Raw genomic sequence first — 20,195 nt, forward strand, 5'->3', positions numbered from 1 at the left:
TTTCATTTATTTACTAGCTAACCCCGCAAACGTTGTTTTACCATAAATAGTATTAACGCCTTTACCCCCCCCCCCCCCCGCGCCTTATAACTTAGGGCTATGAAAATAGATGTTGGCCGATTCTCAAACATACCCGATATACATACATAATTTAATAAAAATCGGTCTAGCCGTTTCGGAAAAGTATGGTAACTAACATTGTGACACGAGAATTTTTATATATAAGATTTAAACTAAAATACAGGTGTATTCGAAAATAAAAGTTTACTAAAAAATTAACTGAGTTCATAATTTATCTCCGATTCTTAAGTAAAAGTAAAACATTGTAGTTGCTATGTATTCCGAATCTTTACATGTGATATAAGGGAGCAAAATAAGTACCCATATACGAACACGTGTGTGGTTTCCGTGTCACTAGGTCAATAAAAAATATTGAGAAACTAAAAATGTTATTTGTTTTTCTCACACATTGGTATAATTACAATACAAGAAAGTCTTGTAAATCATTCAATTTAAGATGTTGCTTATAAAGCCCATTTAATCGAGATCTTTGATCTCACAGCAGTAGATAATCTTCATGCTTTAGTACCTCTTTTCTTGGAATTATAAAAATATTTTACTTTCATATATGACGTACTATTCTTTTGTTTGTCTACCACTTTCAAAATTTTTGGTATGTCTATATAAGTGTATCAATAAATTCTCTAAAAAAATTAGATCCCATCCCCAAATTATCCAACAATGGCGAAACAAAACGATGGGCTTTTTCTCTTGGAGGTACTCGTAGATAAAATAATTTTCAGTAAAAGTCCTTGTTTTTCTGACAAGGATTTTAAGACGTGTATTAATATCGAATGTCCAGGAGTTGAACCTATAGAGATTTGTGACGACGAACCAGGAACGTGCATAGTCAAGAGCGATGGACCTTTTATTAAATCGTTTAATAGTGGAAAATCCTGTCTTTTTTCGCTAAATGACAGTCAAATCTCTAATGCAATGTCGAAGTTTCCAATAAATGTTTCCGTGTATAAATCTCTTCCATGTGGCTGCTTACCTACAAAAATTATAATGGGAGAATGTAAGATTGACATGACAAAAGAATTTGTTGAAGCTAGGAAAACTTTTTTGGAAGATCCAACTAATGTTAGCTACCAAGCTCTAAAGGATTCATTTCATATTGTGGGTCCTGATGGTTCAGAAACTGGGGAAGTAGTTATGTTTTTGCGCATATCCTGTTTCGGTAAATTGATTATTACTAGATTTCAAGGACCAGGTGGATCACCAAATCTTGGACCTGGTAAAAATACAGGAATTGTAGATAGATCGTGTACTCCTAAAAAAGATTATCAAACTATGCAAGATCCCTGTGCTTGCCAAATGGGAAGGAATCTCGGTAGCGGTGGAATAGACGGAAATACTGGAATGCCTTGTGATACTAGTGGAGGAAATGATGTATGTCCAGCAGGTAACTTTTATCTCAAATATAACAATACAGTTTTTTTTTTTCATTTACTCTAAAAAATTTATTAATATAACACTTTCTGCAATTCAAAACATAATTCAGCAATCAAAGTCTTATAAAAAGGCCATAATTTTATTTTAATTAATAAAATGGTGGTTTTTTTGAAGCAATAAAGAGTTAAACTGAATGACAGTATAAGAAATAGTGAGATAAGGAAACGTTGTGGTCTGAAAGAAAATGTAGTGACAAAAATTGAGAAAGGTATGCTCAGATAGTTTGGCCATGTCGTGAGAATGAGTGAAGAACGATTGACGAAAAAAGTGTATTAGGCGAGTGTGAATGGAAGGGTTGGAAGGAGTAGATCTAGACGGACGTTCCGAGACCAAATAAGGGACGTCTTGAAAAAAGACCAGGTCAAGAGTACCCTAAGCCGAAGAGCTTGTATGAAGACGAGGCGAAAGAAATATGTAAGAATCGTAGCAAGTGGAAAGAAGTGATCTCTGCCTACCCCTATGGGAAAGAGGCGTGATTATATGTATGTATGTATGTATGTAATAAAGATGTTTCGGTAACGACATAAATATATCGGCGTCTTTTGAATTATATTATAGTATTATAAAATAAAATTATATTACAGTTAAAGACCCCTACAATAGTATGCCTTGTATGGGATCTGATGACCCTTGTTATTGTTCTGGACCTAAACCCCAGCCACCGCAGGAAATGGCTTGCAGAAATATGGATCAATATTGTTTACACGTACCTAAAGGTTAGCATTATTCACTTAATCTTATTCTTTAATAGGATATTTAGCCATGAAAATATTTTCATAACCAGGTCACAGTAAGCAATTTGAAGAAATAGGCACCAACCTTGGTGGAAACGAGCTCAAAATAAAAGTTCCTGCGAGTGCCTCCATTATTAAAAAAATAAGTCAAACGCATTGTTCTATGCAATGTCCCTACTCAAAAAATACAGATAACGGTCCTTGTGAACCGCCATGTGGAAAAAATCAAATAAGTTTAGCATTACCAAGTGAAGCTACTTGCTGTCAAGGCGCACAATTGTCTGGTACACAATTTAGTTGCTTAACTGAAGGTTGCCTTCAAGCTTCCAAACACGGTCAACAGACGACTTTGGCCCGAGGCGATATAAAACAAGAGTTAGCTAATCAAGATGTTTTTGTCCTGAAGGTAGCCAAAACAGCAGTTTTAAATGAAAAAAAATGCAAATTTGAGCTAGAACTTGTAACTCCTAAAGGACCCGATAAAAAAATTCCCATAAAGAAAGTTAATACATGTCTCCAATCTGACCTTGATTGTGAATGTTGTGTGCCACGCCTGAAAAAAACAAAGGGAAAGAAAAAGCGATAACTTTATAATTATATTTTGTGTTATAAATAATTAAACTATATGAAATATGCATGTATAAAAAGAGGGAATATGCACTTGACCTTAAAATTCTAACCTTATTCTAATTTTCAAATATTTTCACAAGGAATAAAATTAGTGGCACTAACAATAACACAATAACGAAGTATTCAATATCTTTTCAGTTTCGTCGTTCGTATAGAGTTAACTCTAACATCAATTAGCTCTACCGTTAAATGTACCTAATATTTTCGACTGAATATATAGCATCTTTTAATTAAACTTCTTAGGTTCTTATTAAGTTGAGATACATATTGTATATTCATAAGGAAGATGATTGATAGAAAATATGCAAAAATATATAAATATATTTACGTATTTGCCTTTTGTTTAAATTAATAATTAATAATGTATGAGTATCTATAATTACATATCATTTTTATGTACATTTAATATCACAGCAAGCGTTTATTCTATACTAGTTAAATTTTCTTACAATACAGACAAATACATATATTTTATAGTTTTTAAATAAATTTTAGTAATTTTGTTGCAAACTTTAATAATGACTTACTGATCTAAATATGCGTGCATATTCCCTGTTATACAGATTGCTGTCCCACTGGAAACAAAGTTGTATTCCAATTGCCCATGGAGTCCTGTGAAATTGGCCATAAGCAAAGAGCTCACTTCAAGTTTACATCTGATGGCTTAGGAGATTTAGCTAGAGATGAACCTGGTCAACTCATACCGACTTCTTCGGAGCAATACCCTGGAGTTGTGTATGATTTTCCAAAACAAGTAATAAAAATGAGAATCGGCAAGTCAATCGAAATGCCTGGAAGAAAATCAAAACTTGAATATCAATTTATAACACCAGTGATTACACATGAAAAAATTGTGCCAGTGAGAGAAGCGCGTACAGCACAATGCACTCAAGGATATACTCAATGTTGCTCTTCAAATCCAAAATAAAAATTGCATGTTAATTTTTCGTTTGCTCTAATTTAAAGTAAATAATAGTTTGCATTGTAGATATTACTTTAATTAATAAATTACTTCCATTAAAATTTTAAGGCTTGTTTAATTTTACTTACACATTACATTTATCGTAGGTACTCGTAGTCGGCAAAAACTGATACCACATCAAAACTTGGCGGATGATAAGTTACCATTATGGAAAATAGAACAGCTTACATTTGAAGACGTTCAAGTTGTTAATAACAAAGCTCCAATGAAATGTGCGCTTTCTAAAAAACCTACCGATTTGTTTTTTAATATCACAGATTGCGCGTGGGAATCATATGATTCTGTAATGAGTTTGGCTAGTCAAAATATTAAAGACATTGGTTTATTTGGAAGGAAAGATACATCCATTTACATGACTCTTTCTCATAATTTTTGTGGACGTCGGTCTTCAGGGACTCAAGCAACAGCTTCTATTAATAAATCTTTTCAAGTTTGTGACGAATGGAAAAACCAAATAAACCGCTATATTGATATCAATTCAGATTACTGTTCGACATGTTCTGTATCAACATTTGCTTTTAAACAATATAGTTGCCGCGTATCAGAGAATTTGCTTAATCCAGAAATTTATTTTTTTGGAAAAAAGAAAGAAAAAACGGATTCTAAGGGGATGGGATCTAAAGCTTCTTATTCTAAACTACAGAAATCAAGCCAGACAACAAGTACTGGTTGTAAAAGTGATTTGAAAAAAAGTAGTTCGAAATCAAGTGTTCAATCAGGTTCTACTACAACGGTTAAAAAACCAAGTAGTACTAAGACTTCGAAACCAAAGCCAAATCTTCCGATAAAAAAGTCTAAAGGTGCAGCAACTGCATCAGGTACATCTAAAACAGTTACTATTAAAGATGAAAAACCACAAAAACCATGTCCAGCATTAGGAACAACAAAGGGGGACATGATGGTCACTGTTTCGCATATAAAAATTGGACCTAAAGAAACATGCCCCGTACATGGAAATAGTCCTTGTCAGGGCCCAAAATGTGTATTAGCATCTTCAGGAGAAGAACAAGGGTCTGTTAATGTAACTACAGTCAATAATCCAAGGAAAGGTGTCTTCGAGGTGACAATTCGAAGACTTACAGGTGCTCCTTTAGCGAAAAATGAATTAATGCTAGAATGGACCCCTCCACCTTTCCGTCCCTTACCATGTAATGCACCACGTCTACTGCCTTACATTCCTGCTCGACCTTGTCGTCATTCGAAATGTAAACTCATTGTATGCAAACCTTCGCCTTGTAAGCCTAAGTGTTCAAGAAAAAAACCTTGTGGACAAGCATGTTGTCGATTACTTCCCGGCAGTAGATGTTATAAAACAAAATGTTGTGACAGCCCATGTCATTCCTGCAAGCCATGTCCACCAAAGCCTTGTTGCCCTACTTCAAAGTGCATTAAATGTGTTCAACCGTGCAAAACGCCATGCGCTGTGCCTTGTAAAAGCTCGCCTTGCCTTAAGCCTTGTCCGGTTGGGCGCAAACGACCTCGCAAATCTCGAAGTCAACCGAGAATCAAATCTTATCACAAGAAACATTCTCCTTGCTATAACCGTTCAAAGGCCTGTCCTGTCGTTAGATGTCGTAGTATACCTGGACCGTGTATCATGCACTGTGGTATTCGTCCACCTTGCTTACCACGAAACTACATTTCAGTACTTCCAAGTAAACTCAAAAAGGCAAGTATAGAATCATGTCTGAAAAGTTGTTCCTCCTGTTGTGGTTAAGTATAAAATAAACTTAGCAACTATTTAAATTATTTTTAAAAATAACAAAAACAAGAAAAAGAACTTGACACAACATCCTTAAACTAAAAAATTAATATAAACATGATGATATAACACAAAATGTGTATTTACATTTCATATGTCTATTTAAAACAAGTAAAAAATTGTATATTTACCACGAGAACTTTTCAATAAAAATAATTAAAACCTTATCACTTTCGCCGTTTTATTTATTTGATCCATTTTGTTAACACTTCTCCTGAATATGTAAAAAAAATAATGTGGATTTCTTCCATGATTTAGTCTAGTAATTTTTAGTTCGAGACGTTTTAAGCCAGATTTAAAGTTGAATCTTTGCCATTAACTGAGGTACGGCACAGCAGGAATTTCCTGCTCAAAATATGGAGCAGCCCGACTGGGATAGTACCTCGACCTTACAGAAGATCACAGCAAAATACTGTTTTCAAGCAGTATTGTGTTCCTGTCGGTGAGTAAGGTGACCAGAGCTCCTGGGGGGATTGGGGATTGGGTCGGGAACGCGCTTGCGATGCTTCTGGTGTTGCAGGAGTCTATAAGCTACGGTAATCGCTTACCATCAGGTGAGCCGTACGCTTGTTTGCCGAACTAGTGACAAAAAAATTAACATTTTTCTATTGAACTCGTAGATTTGCCAAAAATAGTGATAAACCCTTTTCCATCTTAAAATCTCCCCCCTCCGCTCGCCGCTTCTAGACCACTAATCGCCCGTAGATTATTTTACCTTTAATTTTTGTTGTATTTTCGGACTTTTCTGATGGGGTTCATCCTGTCCTAATTTTTATGAGGCTCAAAAATTATCGAGCCTGGTCTAAAGAATCAATCAACGAAGAAAGAAATATGAAAGAAGAAAAATTAAAAACTTAGAAGATTGTTTGACATTTAACTGTCAGTTTAATTTTATTGTATTAATATTTTGTTTCATTACATTGGATAACAGTAACTATTTCAATGTTTCTAAATTTTCCAGTACAATTTGTATTGAACCTATAAAATTTACATCAGGCTGCACTATAATTAGTAATAAATTTATTTAAAGAATGAGTACCAAAGGTACACAAGTTCAAGGCAAAATCAAACAATCCTCTGCAAGATCGGGGCTATGCCCTAGGCTATGTAGCCTGGTTCCAAAAAATTTACCTGCTCCAGGAGCAACACAGGCTGTCCTGCATCCTAGAAAAGATGTTTTTCTTTTAAAGGTATTTTCACTCATATAATAGGAACTATTATATACCTCCTACCTGACTCGGCAAACGTTGTCTTACCGCTAAACGCTATTTAAAAATAGGGGCTGGTGCTAGAAGGGTGAAAATTTAGGGTTGTATGTATTTTTAACGCCAAATCATAATAAAATAAAGAATATATAATTTATCTAAAAATTAAAAAAAAATTAGGGGTGGACTACCCTTAACATTTAGGAGGGTGAAAAACAGATGTTGTTCGATTCTCAGACCTACCCAATATGCACACAAAATTTCATGAGAATCGGTCAAGCCGTTTCGGAGGAGTTTAACTACAAACACCGCAACACGAGAATTTTATATCTTAATATATATAAATCTCGTGTCACAATGTTTGTCCTCAATGGACTCCTAAACTAATTAACCGATTTTAATCAAATTTGCACACCGTATGCAGTTTGATCTAACTTGAAAGATAGACTATATTTTATTTCGATATATACTCAAGTAAAAAAAAATAAGGCGGTACGAAGTTCGCCAGGTCGGCTAGTATTAGATAAGAAATTAGTAAAATAAATAAATTAGTAAAGTATAGTAAGATTAGTAAGAGGAAAGATTAGATAATTTATAAATGTAAAATTTTTACTATTACACTATTAAATTATTAAACCATTAGTAAACTCCTTATTCTACAGTAATGTAAGCTACACAAGCGGTAGTTGCAGTTCAAATAGAATCAGTTTGCAGTAGTGAATAAAATTAACGCCAGTTTCCGACTACATCGTTTCTATATAAGTATATCTTATTTAAATACTCTTACAATTATCAGGTTTATTGTACTCGGATATTTTAAATCTTATTCAAGGTAGCGAAGGTAGGTCCTAATGGTGATCGTCGTTGTAAGATGGAATTGGAATTAGTAACTCCAAAGGGTCCGGATAAGAGAAGTCCATTTCGTTGTGACACTAGGGAAACACAATGCGAACCAGATCCACCTCCTTGCTGTTGTGTAAAACAGAAGAATAGAAGAAAATAAATTTTTTGATAGTAAATAAGTCAATACATGTAAAATCATTCATAATGAAATGAACAAGATATTAAAGATAACAAGCCCTTTTATTGAAGACTAGCTGACCCGGCGAACTTCGTATCGCCTAACACAAACTTTATCGTATGGTATTAAAGTTCAAATTGACTTTTAAGTATTATCACAAATCTTTTGTATGGGAGTATAGAAAAGTGTTGTTTTTAGACTTTTTCAGGAAATTTAAATTTTTTTTTTTTTTAGAATTTTTCTCTCCGTAAGAACCATCCTCGTATTTCAAGGAATATTTTAAAAAAAGAATTAGCGAAATCGGTCCAACCGTTCTCGAGTTTTGCGCTTAGCAACACATTCAGCGACTCATTTTTATATTATAGACTATTGATCAAATTACAAAAATTTCGAAAGAGCTCAATTTTACGAGAGACCTTGGATAAGCCCGTAGAAATAAAGTGATAAAGGTTCATCCCATGAGACTCAATGTATGCTAGTTTTAGTATATGTATATACATTACGCATTACGTTGTTTGTCCGCGATTTCATTTTTGCACACCGTGTGCAGTTTGATCGAACTTGAAAGATAGGCTATATTTTATTTTGATATATGTAATTATTATATTTAATAGAAACAAATAAGACGGTACGAAGTTCGCCAGGTCAGCGATACGTTTTTTTTAACCAAGAAAACGCCTGATAGACCAGAGAGCTCGAACAATTATGATTTGAGATTTAAATTTGTAAAATGTTTGCGTGACGAATAAAAATAAATAAATAAACAGATTTAAAAAAAAATGCGTAATACTAATCACGGATTTTAAAACATAGGAGAAGAAACCTCAAAACATGTAGGCATATCGAAGGTAAGTCACAACTCGTCACTTTATATAAGCAAAAAAATAGGATAAATTCGATAACTTATTTAAAAATAATCATAAACAATGATTTGTGCTATACTTTATTGATTCATTATTCCAGCCTATACAGTCCACTGCTGGACATAGGCCTCCACAAGTCTACGCCAAAAATAAAACGAACTTATGTATTTTGCCCACAGTCACCACGCTAGGCAGGCGGGTTGGTGACCGCAGTACTGGCTTTGTCGCACCGAAAACGCTGCTGCCCGTCTTCGGCCTGTGTCTTTCAAAGCCAGCAGTTGGATGGCTATCCCGCCACCGGTCGGCTTTTCAAGTTCCAAGGTGGTAGCGCAACTGTGTTATCCCTCAGTCGCCTCTTACGACACCCACGGGCAGAGAGGGGGTGGCTATATTCTTTAGTACCGTAGCCACACAGTATACTTTATTAATTGGTGACTGCTAATTTATATTACGTGCATATTTAATTTGTACCTACATATCCGTTACCACTAAAATAATTGCCCGGGAACATTTTGCAACATACTTAACATGTATCTTGGAGTTAGGTAATTTGAAAAAACGTCTTGTGCCAAAATCCAACGTTGAACTTCCTTTAACTGCGGTGCTTTTTATGATTGTTTGCTCTGAATAAAAGCTAAAAAATAAGAAAGTGTCATTTTTTGAAAAAGTCGTATTCTTTGGTCAAGCCCAGTCAACTGCTATTTTTTTGGATATTTTGCTCGACGAAAATCGTTTGAAACTACTCAAAAAATACTGAAAATCCTCTTTAAAAAAATTTGTCTAATTTGTTTTTAGGTTATTTCTTACTGAAAGTCTTGAACTGTGGTCAAACTTAATAAATATTGGATAGTAAAATAGGTTCAAAGGCAAGATTAAAAAGTTTGAGAACTTTGCCGTGTATCTATAAAAATAAATAAAATTGGAGTGTCTGTTTGTAAAATAAAAATAACCGCCTTTTACTAAATGCATATAAATGTATACACGGTACATACCAAATAACATTTCTTACAATTTTTTCTGTGTCTATCTGTCTGTCTGTCTGTTTTTTGTTCCGGCTAATTTCTTAAACGACTGGACCAATTATGACGGGACATTCACTGGTAGATACTTTAGGCTACTTTTATTTTAGAAAGTTATTTATTTTATAACTCTGCGAACTGAACAATAACTTTTTTGTTAAATTCCACGCTAACAAAGTCGCGGCCACAGCTAGTTCTTTATATTTTTTTATGTGAATAGGTCGGCAAACAAGCGTACGGTCTACCTAATGGTAAGTGGCTACCGTAGCCTATAGACGCTTGCAACACTAGAAGCATCGCAAGCCAGTTCCAACCCTACCCTGACTGACTCCAGACAGTTTGACCTACTACACTACTACGACTATTTTCCGCAGTAATACAACACTATTTGCGCGCAATATTATGTATCTGTTATCTATTGTAAGACTGAGGTACTTGCCCAGCCTTGCTGCGCCAGATTTTGTACAGTAGGCGCGCGAGAAGATTTAAAACAGAGGTAAGTTGAAACAACGCAAATTTCTCGAAATCCCAAAACGCTAGCTAGTTTGTGATTATGGCTAATTTTCCACTGCCATCTCATCAGACATCAGACAGGGTGACCCACTCTCGCCCAGAATTTTTATAGGAGTTTTGGAACATGCGATCAGCGGACTTGATTGGAATCAAATGGGATTAAATATTAAAGGAAAATACCTGTCACATCTAAGATTCGCTGATGACATCGTCCTTATGTCTGAGAGTAGTAAAAAATTAGAATACATGATATCAACCCTACATGAAGCTAGTAAAACAGTTGGGCTTGAAATAAATCTAAATAAAACAAAAATTATAACAAACAGCATAGTTAATCCTATAAAATTAAACAACATTCATCTTGAGTACGTAGATAGCTACATTTACCTCGGAAAACAAATATCCTTCAAAGCACAAAATAATGACCAAGAAATCACAAGAAGAATTAAAAAACCTGGAGCAAGTTTTGGAGCTATAAAGAAGTTCTAAAAGGACATTTCTCTGTGAATTTGAAAAGAAAAATAATGAATACATGTCTTCTGCCTTCTTTAACCTATGCATGTCAAACATGGAAATTTACATCTAAAGCCAAACATAAAATTAAAACAACTCAGAGAGCCATGGAAAGAAGCATGTTAAAGATCAGAAAAATGCAGAAAATAAGGCACACAATTATTAGAGAGAAGTCAGAAGTGATCGACGCATTAAACTTCGCTATGAAATTAAAATGGAAATGGGCTGGACATGTATCTAGATTAACTGACGAAAGATGGACGAAGCGAGTTACAGAGTGGACAGGTCCGCAAGGCTACAGAAGAGTAGGAAGACCACTTACGAGATGGGCTGACGACTTAACACACACCGCAGGCCGAGACTGGCTAAACATAGCTAAAGATAGAGACACGTGGCATTCTCTGGAGGAGGCCTTTACCTGAGAGGGGTTCTTGCATCTCAACTATATATTTCTAAATTCTAAATTTATTTATTCTGATTTTTATTTGCATTGACTGATATTTATTTTAAATTGAGTTATTGAGTGTTATTTTATTTAATTATGAATGTAATGTAAACCTTGACAAATATTTTTGAATTTGAGTTATTAATTATATGCTATATTGACAATTATGAATGTAATATAAATACCTTAACAAATATTTTTTATTTTTTTTGAATTTGAGTTATTAATAAAATTATTAGCTTTATTGACAATTATGAGTGTAATGTAAATACCTTGACAAATAGATATTATACAGTCAATCAGACAAAAATTATTCATAAATGTGATATTAAAAAAATCAATTATTAATTAATTTTTTTTACAACAATAGTTTTTTAATAATTTGTCATTATATCATAGTTTGTTTATTTTCAGTCTGATAATGTTATTAAATTTTTTCAACAATTTTAATGCAATAATTTTAGTCAAAAATCTGTAATGAAATGACGCAAGAAATAAAAGGCTTTTTTATTTTTATTTTTTATTTTTATTTTTATTTTCCACTGCCATCTCAGTGGTCATTTGACATTTTCACCTTTATACAATATTTGGTCAAAAAGTCGGTAAAAGTAAGTTTTTATCCTAATAATAGCTTCGCTTTAATTTGGTGTAATTAGCTAATATATATATACATATTCCGCTTATGCTAACTGTTTGACGATATTTCTCAGCTTACTAATCCAAGATTTAAATAATAATAACTCTAGGAGTGTTGAAGCAGCCTATTTCAACTCACCTCGTTTGCATTTGCTTTGGATTGGCGTTTTGTTTTAGATAGATTTTTTATTTGTTACGGTATGCTAAGGGTTTAAAATATGCTTATCATAACAATATATGATATTTTTGAATATCATATCAAAAATTGACCGCTCCAGCGGGATTCGAACCCGCGTCTCCGACTGACCGTGTCGGCGCTCTAGCCAATTAAGCTATGGAACGATGTACCCGCTCGAGCGAAACTTTTGATATGATGATTTTTATTTTTCGGTTTAAGCGGTCAATTTTTGATATGATATTCAAAAATGTTTAGAATTCCTAATGTGTGGGTAACACAAAAATAAAATCGTACATATTAATATATGATATTTTAGGAACTGTCCAAACTTTCTTTGCAAAGCAGTACACGTAAGATATCACTTTACGTAACCGCCTATTACTTAAGTAACACTCTTATCAATTATGATTGTCTTAATCTGATGCCATTAAACAAGGTTTCATTTAGTATACAACACGTTACATACTATCGTTTTTTTTTTTTTTTTGAAAGTTATATGTCTTAATGTAAAAAATGTTTTAACTTTCCTCGGTCTCCCTTATAAATCCTGTGGTCGTCACTATCCGATTTCCAAATTGCTGATGAAGGATGTAAATAAATTTTCCAATGCATGATTCCGTACAGTATGAATGGTATAATGAATCTTTCCGTGTTATAATAGAGGACCTCAAGCGGCGATTTCGGATGTAACTCGGGGCCAGCAGTTTAATATGAGGGGAGAATCCTTGTAACCTACTAGATACTTTTACCCAGTCTGATCCCTCAATATAGTGGTGTGTGTTCAGTGCAGTTGGTCAGATTATTAAAAAAAAAAAACTATCTACAAAACAAGTGGGGCACCTCAGATTTAAACAAAATAAATTTGTTACATGCAGAAAACAAAATTACTTTTATAATCTGACGATTTGCACGCATAAAAAAATTAAGCGAGTCAAAAAGTTGCAAAATAAAACGTTTACCTCGAAATATTCGAGCGCAGTTAATTATTTTTTTTTTTAAGCAAATTACTTAAAAATTATAGAATTAATATACACTGCCGATTTCCAAAAGCCGAAGTATCTAAAATTATCAATAGAGTGTACATACAACTACCGAATATTACGTATTTTCCGATCCACGTTTCTCTTTCCTTCTCACTCTTTCTTTATAATATATATTTTTCTGATGATTTTTTTTTAATTTTTACGTGAAAAAATTAACAACGAAAATAAAAAAAAATATTTTGTTTGTCAGATTAAAAAAAAAACCTTTACGAAATTGTCTGATTAAGGGTGTGTACCACTAGTATATATAGAGTTGAAACGTCTGTATAAAAATATTATGCACTTGAGTATTTTATTGTAATGGTTTCTTTTTTCATTTGCAAAAATCAACTAGGTATTTTGAGTCACGTCCAAATCGTCAGTCATTATAATAGGATACTCTTTATAATTTTTACTTCTTATACAGCTTTCCACAACGGGCAATCCGGCAGATTAATATCTCTCTGTAAACAGAAGTTTGTAGACTCTATCAAACTCTGATGCGCTTGAAATTTTTTTAAACTTTTTTTTATATTTTTGAAAATCCATACGAGCCACCACTAAAAGGGTAAACGTCATATGCAGTTTTTTTTTTCTTTTTAGCATCTAATCTTTACGATCCAATGAGTTTCCAAAAGGTGGAAGCAATAACCCATTTAGCATACTGGGCTTCCCTACTATTATGCTTCTATAACAAGAAATTCTCCAACTATGTACAAACAACTTAACTTTTCTATACATTTTTCTTCTTCTAATCTATGATAATGTGACAGACATCATTGGCTGTTATTAAATTTTTATTTATAAAATTATACAGTATTATTTTTCATAACATTAAATAAAAATCATGGAAAAGACCAGTGATCGTAAAACCACGAAAAAACCGTATGAAGAAATCGGAGCTATATTTAACGGAAACGAGGTACAAAGTGAAAAAAATCTACTAACATACTCAGTCAGTCAGTCAGTCAGTTCAGCCTATCGTAGACTATCGTAGACATAGGTTACGCAGACAATCTTACGTAGATCGTCGGTCCAGTGGACCGGAGGATGTCCACCACTGCGTTTGCTAATACGCGGTCTCCACTCCAAGACGTCTGCTCGTACGACAATCGGTCCTACTACACAGGTGATTAGCCCACAGCCACTTCAACTTGCTAATTGTGTGGGTTTGGGGGTGCGATGGTATAGTTTGTCAAGTTCTTCGTCCGCCATCGCGAGGATCCTCCGACCAGACGGTTATTGTGTCCGGTTATTGTGACTGACGGGCTACGGTTGTTGTCGGGATCTTGTATATATACTCAATCACTCTGATAACTTTGATAGGGCGATGTAGGATACGTCAGTTTTGTCTAGTTTTTTATGTCGCGAGATAGATATCGCACATCTATAGTGTTCGGCAGATAACACAAAAGACTGAAGAGTATAATCAGCCGCTGTGTATGGCATTTGTAGACTATGAGAAAACCTTTGACTCTGTCGAGACCTTCACTGTCCTTGATTCACTGCAGAGATGTAATACCAGCTGGCGATATATCTAGGTACTGAGGTATATATATGTACGACGAGGCGATGAAGATCGTCCATATCCAAGACCAGCGAAAAAGACTAATATATTTAGCTATATTTAATTCATAATAATATTAAATATTTTACTTTTCATATGCTAGATTTTACTTTTATTTCCATTACGTATATCAAAAGTTCTGAATTAAAGGTCAAAATCAGGATTCCAAAAAGTACTTCAAAGCCACCAAAGTTGACTCCATCACAGCTAAAGTTACAAAACCAATGTACATGTGACGATGAAGGATCGATGTGTTCAGAGACATGCGGCTTTCCAGGAGAACCAAATGGAGGACCAGCTAATAGACTCAATTTTCAGGTTTATATTTTACAAACATAATTATATTCATATTAATATAAACAAAAATCACTGAAGTAGGGAAATATCTTGCCTTAAATATGAGTGGCTCGACTCGGAAAGTACACAACCTTGCGAAAGATCACAACTTAATAATCTAATGCTCTTAAGTAGAGTTTTAATGTTGTTATGTCTAAGGTAGCCAGAATTCCTTTGCTGTTTTGACAACCCGAAGGGCGCAACAACACGTAGCTTGTTTGCCACCCTAGCGATGCAAAAAAATCGTCATAATTCTTTATTGCTGTTCTTTACCCGTAACATTCACATAACTAAATTAGTATTACGTTTTGTTGTCGATTCTTTACGAGAGTTTCCGATGAAAGTTCCTTTTATTTTTTGAACAAAATTACTTTATTTATAATTATTTGTTATATTTGAAAGGTCTTTAATCCTTTAAAAATTTATCCTCAGATTCCTGATGATATTTGCGAAGCTCTAACCAACAGAACTCCTCTCAATTCAGAATTAGTTTACAGCAAGAAGGAAGCTCATGACAACCTCTGCAATTTGTGTAATGTTACACCCAGTAATGCTCCAAAGGGTGTCCAAGCACAAAAAGTACTTTATCCAGATAAAGATGTATTCCTGCTTAAAATTGGGAAACAAACTGATGAACCGAACCGCACAGGAAACATTGAGGTTTGTATCGTAATAGAAAATGTAATTTTATTATATCTCATTTCTTTTAATTATAGTTTTACTATAACATAAAAAGTAATCCTTAAAATTTGTTTGCTAATAATTAAGAAACTATAAAACTTGTTAATCGTTTTTTATATATATTATATAATATGATCTTTTTAATTTAAAACATCATCATTTCAGCCTATTGTAGTGTACTGCTGGACATAGGCCTCTACGAGTTCGAGCCAAAAATGGCGTGAACTCATGTGTGTTGCCAATGGTCACCTCGCTGGGCAGGCGGGTTGGTGACCGCAGAGCTGGCTTTGTCGCACCGAAGACGCTGCTACCCGTCTTCGGCCTGTGTATTTCAAAGCCAGCAGTTGGATGGTTATCCCGCCATCAGTCGGCTTTATAAGTTCTAAGGTGGTAGTGGAACTGTGTTATCCCTTAGTCGCCTCTTATGACACCCACGGAAAGAGAGGGAGTGGCTATATTCTTTAATGCAGTAGCCACACAGCTTAATACATATCGGTAACATTTACGCTTTGAAACGTAACGTATCATAGCAATTTAGATTATATAATAAGTTTTTTATTAAATACCAAATAGAGACAAAATCTAAAAGACATCTTATTATTAATATACGACATCATTATCTTAGAGTATTTTATTAAACTATATTGTTAATTTCAGGTAGAGCTAGTTACTCCTCGGGCACCAGCTAAACCACAGCCAGCGACTCATTCTTGCAAACAAATACAGTGCGAAGAAAATGAAATACCTTGTTGCCTACCATGCAGAACGTGTCGTCGTGTCTATCCTAAAAAAAGAAAGACTAAAAGGCCTAATTGTTGTTTGTAATTAAAATCACCTGTCAAATAGAAAAAAAAATAATGTTTGTAATTTTTTATACATTAATGAAAATTGTAATGTTACTACGTAATTATTTTTCTTGTCGAAATCGTTCTATAGAATTCTATTTTTCTAAGTACATATCAAAGAAAGTTCCTAACTGCTAACGTAGATAATATGCATTGGTCATAGGCGTAATAAATCATTTTCTGGTTTACAATTTTTATTTGTTGCTTACACTTATCGCGTAATCAAAGTAATAAAACTGTATATTAACCGAGGAAATCCGCTTTAATGAATTATAAATTGATTTAATACATATCCCAATATATACAAAAGTGATATAAAAAATAAATAACAAATGTACGCCTCACACTCAAAGGACCCCAGACCACGAGAAACATCTGTATGGCCAATACAAGCCCGAGGATCGAGCCCGCGACCGTCAGCGTAACAGCCAGTACTTATGACCGCTGTGCCCACGTGTTGTCGAACTAAATTATTAAAACATAGATACACAAACAAAAGAATATCACAAATATACTGTACACAATAGGTCTTGAAAATACAAGAGAGATTACGATCTTCAAGCGCGTGTACAAAATGTAGACATTGATCTCTTAACACCGTCTAACCACGAAGCTATCTCGGGCTAAATCAAAATTTCAGCCTCGTCTAAAAATATTAACAATGAACCTACGTCCATTGAAATTCAAAATAATTATTTGCAAATCAACTACTACATAAATTATCCAGGAATAAACACTACTCGTGTAACCAAAAACGGTAGTGAAATAATATGTATAACAACTATGTTCATAGATAAATAAGTAGTCAGAGAAGAGAAAATTAACTATTTAATATGTCAACATTTTTTTTCCTTTATTGCACATATTTGTTTTAACATACTTATAATGAATAAATGAATATATACCTCAACCCTCTACCTAAATAATTAGCCTAGTCAATTTTGGTAAAATAAACGTGATGTAAGCAGGATTGCATTTTGTTTCGTCAAGAAGCTATTTATCTCACAATCCCAAAAACTTAAAATATCTAGTAATTTACTAGATATAATCTTTAATGATCTAGTTTATTATTATAATAATGTATCATAATTTATTACAACTCAAATTAGCTACAAAAACTGTTAAAGAAAGTTGTGTGGAATAAATATCATTGATAAGTCGTGGGACATATTTTGTCTTTAAAAATAATTAACTTTAAAAATAAATATCTAAAAACATTACTTATTTCTTTTTAAAGTTAATTATTTATCAAATACAAACAAATTTAATTCAGGTATTAGGGTTATAAAATAGAAATTTACATAACTTACTCGAATTTAAAGTAGTTTCAGTACATATATTTTGGTGGCGAATATATATCCGTACTCGAGCTCGAGTACGGATGACCGAGCTGAGCTCGGTTTTTTTTTTGTTAAACGTGTTTTTTGGACACTAAGCTTCAGCCTGTAATATCCGACTGCTGGACATAGGCATTCTCTATGTAGGAGAAGGATCAGAGCTTAATCCACCACGCTACTCAAATGCGGATTGGTGGATTGTTTGCCGTGCCTCGGAGAGCACGTAAAGCCGTCGGTCCCGGCTATTACCATGTACACCTGATAGCGATCGTTACTCATAGTAGGGTTACTCTTATCCACGATCCCGCATTGGAGCAGCGTGGGATATTACAGGCTGAAGCTGTTATTTGGAAATTTTATTTAAATACGAATTACATACTGATGAAATATGAATTTTCGTTCTTACTGACTTAATAGTAAAAAAAATAAAATAAGAACTGGTTATTTAAATAAAACATCACGAGTGCAATTTAAAAAAACGGGATAAAATCGATCTGGAGACTATACATCTGGATTTGAACCCTGTTCGTAATCACGAATAGACGATCTGTCCATAGAAAAAAAGGATATGTAAATGCTATAATGCTGTGAGCGCTCTGGTGTAATGGTCTGTGTGCCGTATCGGCGGCACCTAAACACGGTCGCGGGTTAGATTCCCACTCGGAGTGGGTATTTGTGTTTATACAAATATTTATTTCCGGTCTGGTTGTTAGTCCTTGTGGGTCTCCCCACCGTGTCTCGGAGACCATGTTAAGTTGTCGGTCCCGAGCAGCGTGGTGGATTAAGCTCTGATCCTTGGAGGATGAAGAAAGAGGCCTATGCCCAGAAGTAGGATATTACAGGCTGGAGCGTAAATGCCGTATCATTGTGCAGGACGCAGTGTTTTCATAAAATGCGAGTAATAAAGAAATATACATTTTTACAAACACCCCTCTTTTTTTTCAACCAAACTTAAACCTACAAAAATATATACATAAGTGAAAAAATATACTATCAAACGCATTAACTTGATGCGTTTCATAGTATGTTTTGTTAATGAGGTAGTTGTAATGTACCTAATTGTGTTAAATATACCTTTAGAACAACTTTATTGTATCAAAATTGTAGTCGTTAATTATTTAACTATTGTTTGAAATGACCACCAGCATTTAATTAATAAGCCCTTATAAATTAAATACATATATAGTCTTTGGCAAAACTAAAAGATATTGAGAGAAGTGTTATTCAGAATCTCAGCCTCACTAACCTTTGAAATTTTTGTCACTTGAAAATAGTTAAATAACAACATGTCATGCTTATGACATGGAAAGGATACGTGGGTGCATAATAATTAATGTCCCTGTAAATAAGTAACGCAGATATCCTTTGTGAAAGCAATGGAAAATCGTGCCCTTTCACGGGTGACCTCTCTTCAGGCTTAAAACAAATCAATAGAACGGTCTTACCACCTACGATTTTTCAATCACTCTGTCTAGGTGTACGTGTTGATTGATTTTATTTAATCTGCGCATTATGATGCGCATTCCCCGGAGTCTGCCTAAGCGAGACGAACTTATATGTAATTGTATAGAAATTTTGAGAGCAAACACCGCATCCAAGTATTGATTTTAGCATATCCCTGTAGACCCGAGTATGAAGGCTGTCTGTTTATAGCAGCCTCCACCATCCTCCATTTAATAACGCCTACCTGATGGACCTACGCAAAAGATATAATCAATACTAAGCAAACACCTACATGCTAACAATGTTAATTGAATATAATCACATTTTGCTTTTTCACGGAACTCATTTTATAGTCGTAATTTCCGACTAGATATGTAATTATGTACATGTCTTCGATTTTCGCCCAAGTATTTGAATAAACCATACATATGTCGTTTGTCGTCGTCTAGATATTTACACTTGATTGTTGTTGGTGCTTCTGGACAGCTACCACAATATTAGCACCCTACTACAAGCCGTTGAGTTTGACAAGTTTAATATTACTATCACAATTTCCAAGAAAGACAATTTTGATTTAATTTTGTTCAGTAAAACATTCTATAGAACGGACTGTCTAGCTGGTCAGGTGGATTCGCTCGCTTCTAGGTATACGAAGGTAAAAAGGTTTGTACTCTATGAATACTCCACGTACGAAATAGTTTGTTATTTTATTAGTTTCATGCTGTTTTTTTTTTTTTTTTTTTTCGTTAAACAAATATTCCACTTCTATTAAGCCTGCATTCATCACATCTTATTTAAATAATTTTAATTACTGTCTGTTACTGTTCGTTTTCGAGTATGCCATAAGTAAGACATTCCTCAAGGTAATATGACATACCTTTTTTTAAAATAAAAGTGCTAAAATTTGCAGTGAATATTAAGAACGTAATAGAAATCAAACTAGGAATA

The 20,195-nt window shown here is 34.0% G+C and overlaps 2 protein-coding genes and 1 long non-coding RNA gene across 3 annotated transcripts; 2 read left to right on the forward strand and 1 right to left on the reverse strand.

The window, feature by feature from the left end:
• The first annotated feature begins 741 nt into the window (after positions 1–741).
• On the forward strand, positions 742–5,793 carry LOC123668570. Its single transcript, XM_045602302.1, has 4 exons — positions 742–1,465; positions 2,100–2,231; positions 3,443–3,751; positions 3,948–5,793. The coding sequence occupies exons 1-4, from the start codon at positions 742–744 to the stop codon at positions 5,576–5,578; spliced, it is 2,796 nt and encodes a 931-aa protein (XP_045458258.1). The 3' UTR covers positions 5,579–5,793.
• Positions 5,794–9,738: 3,945 nt separating this feature from the next.
• On the reverse strand, positions 9,739–18,091 carry LOC123668712. Its single transcript, XR_006745628.1, has 3 exons — positions 18,080–18,091; positions 10,051–10,055; positions 9,739–9,819 (listed from the first exon to the last, which is right to left on the reverse strand). It is a non-coding gene; the product is annotated as an uncharacterized LOC123668712 (long non-coding RNA).
• On the forward strand, positions 13,886–16,655 carry LOC123668708. The gene is made up of 4 exons (XM_045602411.1): positions 13,886–13,960; positions 14,756–14,923; positions 15,374–15,601; positions 16,280–16,655. Exons 1-4 carry the CDS (start codon positions 13,886–13,888, stop codon positions 16,445–16,447), a joined length of 639 nt encoding a protein of 212 aa, XP_045458367.1. The 3' UTR covers positions 16,448–16,655.
• Positions 18,092–20,195: the final 2,104 nt, after the last annotated feature.

Source organism: Melitaea cinxia, chromosome Z, assembly GCF_905220565.1.
Source record: "Melitaea cinxia chromosome Z, ilMelCinx1.1, whole genome shotgun sequence".
NCBI lineage: Eukaryota > Metazoa > Arthropoda > Insecta > Lepidoptera > Nymphalidae > Melitaea > Melitaea cinxia.

Coding starts and splice junctions, on each gene's coding strand:
- LOC123668570 (XM_045602302.1), top strand. CDS start 742: ATGGCGAAACAAAACGATGGGCTTTTTCTCTTGGAGGTACTCGTAGAT. Junction 2,232..3,442: donor TTGTTTACACGTACCTAAAG/GTTAGCATTATT, acceptor CCTGTTATACAG/ATTGCTGTCCCACTGGAAAC. Junction 3,752..3,947: donor TGTGCCAGTGAGAGAAGCGC/GTACAGCACAAT, acceptor CATTTATCGTAG/GTACTCGTAGTCGGCAAAAA.
- LOC123668708 (XM_045602411.1), top strand. CDS start 13,886: ATGGAAAAGACCAGTGATCGTAAAACCACGAAAAAACCGTATGAAGAA. Junction 13,961..14,755: donor CTATATTTAACGGAAACGAG/GTACAAAGTGAA, acceptor TCTGAATTAAAG/GTCAAAATCAGGATTCCAAA. Junction 15,602..16,279: donor ACCGCACAGGAAACATTGAG/GTTTGTATCGTA, acceptor TGTTAATTTCAG/GTAGAGCTAGTTACTCCTCG.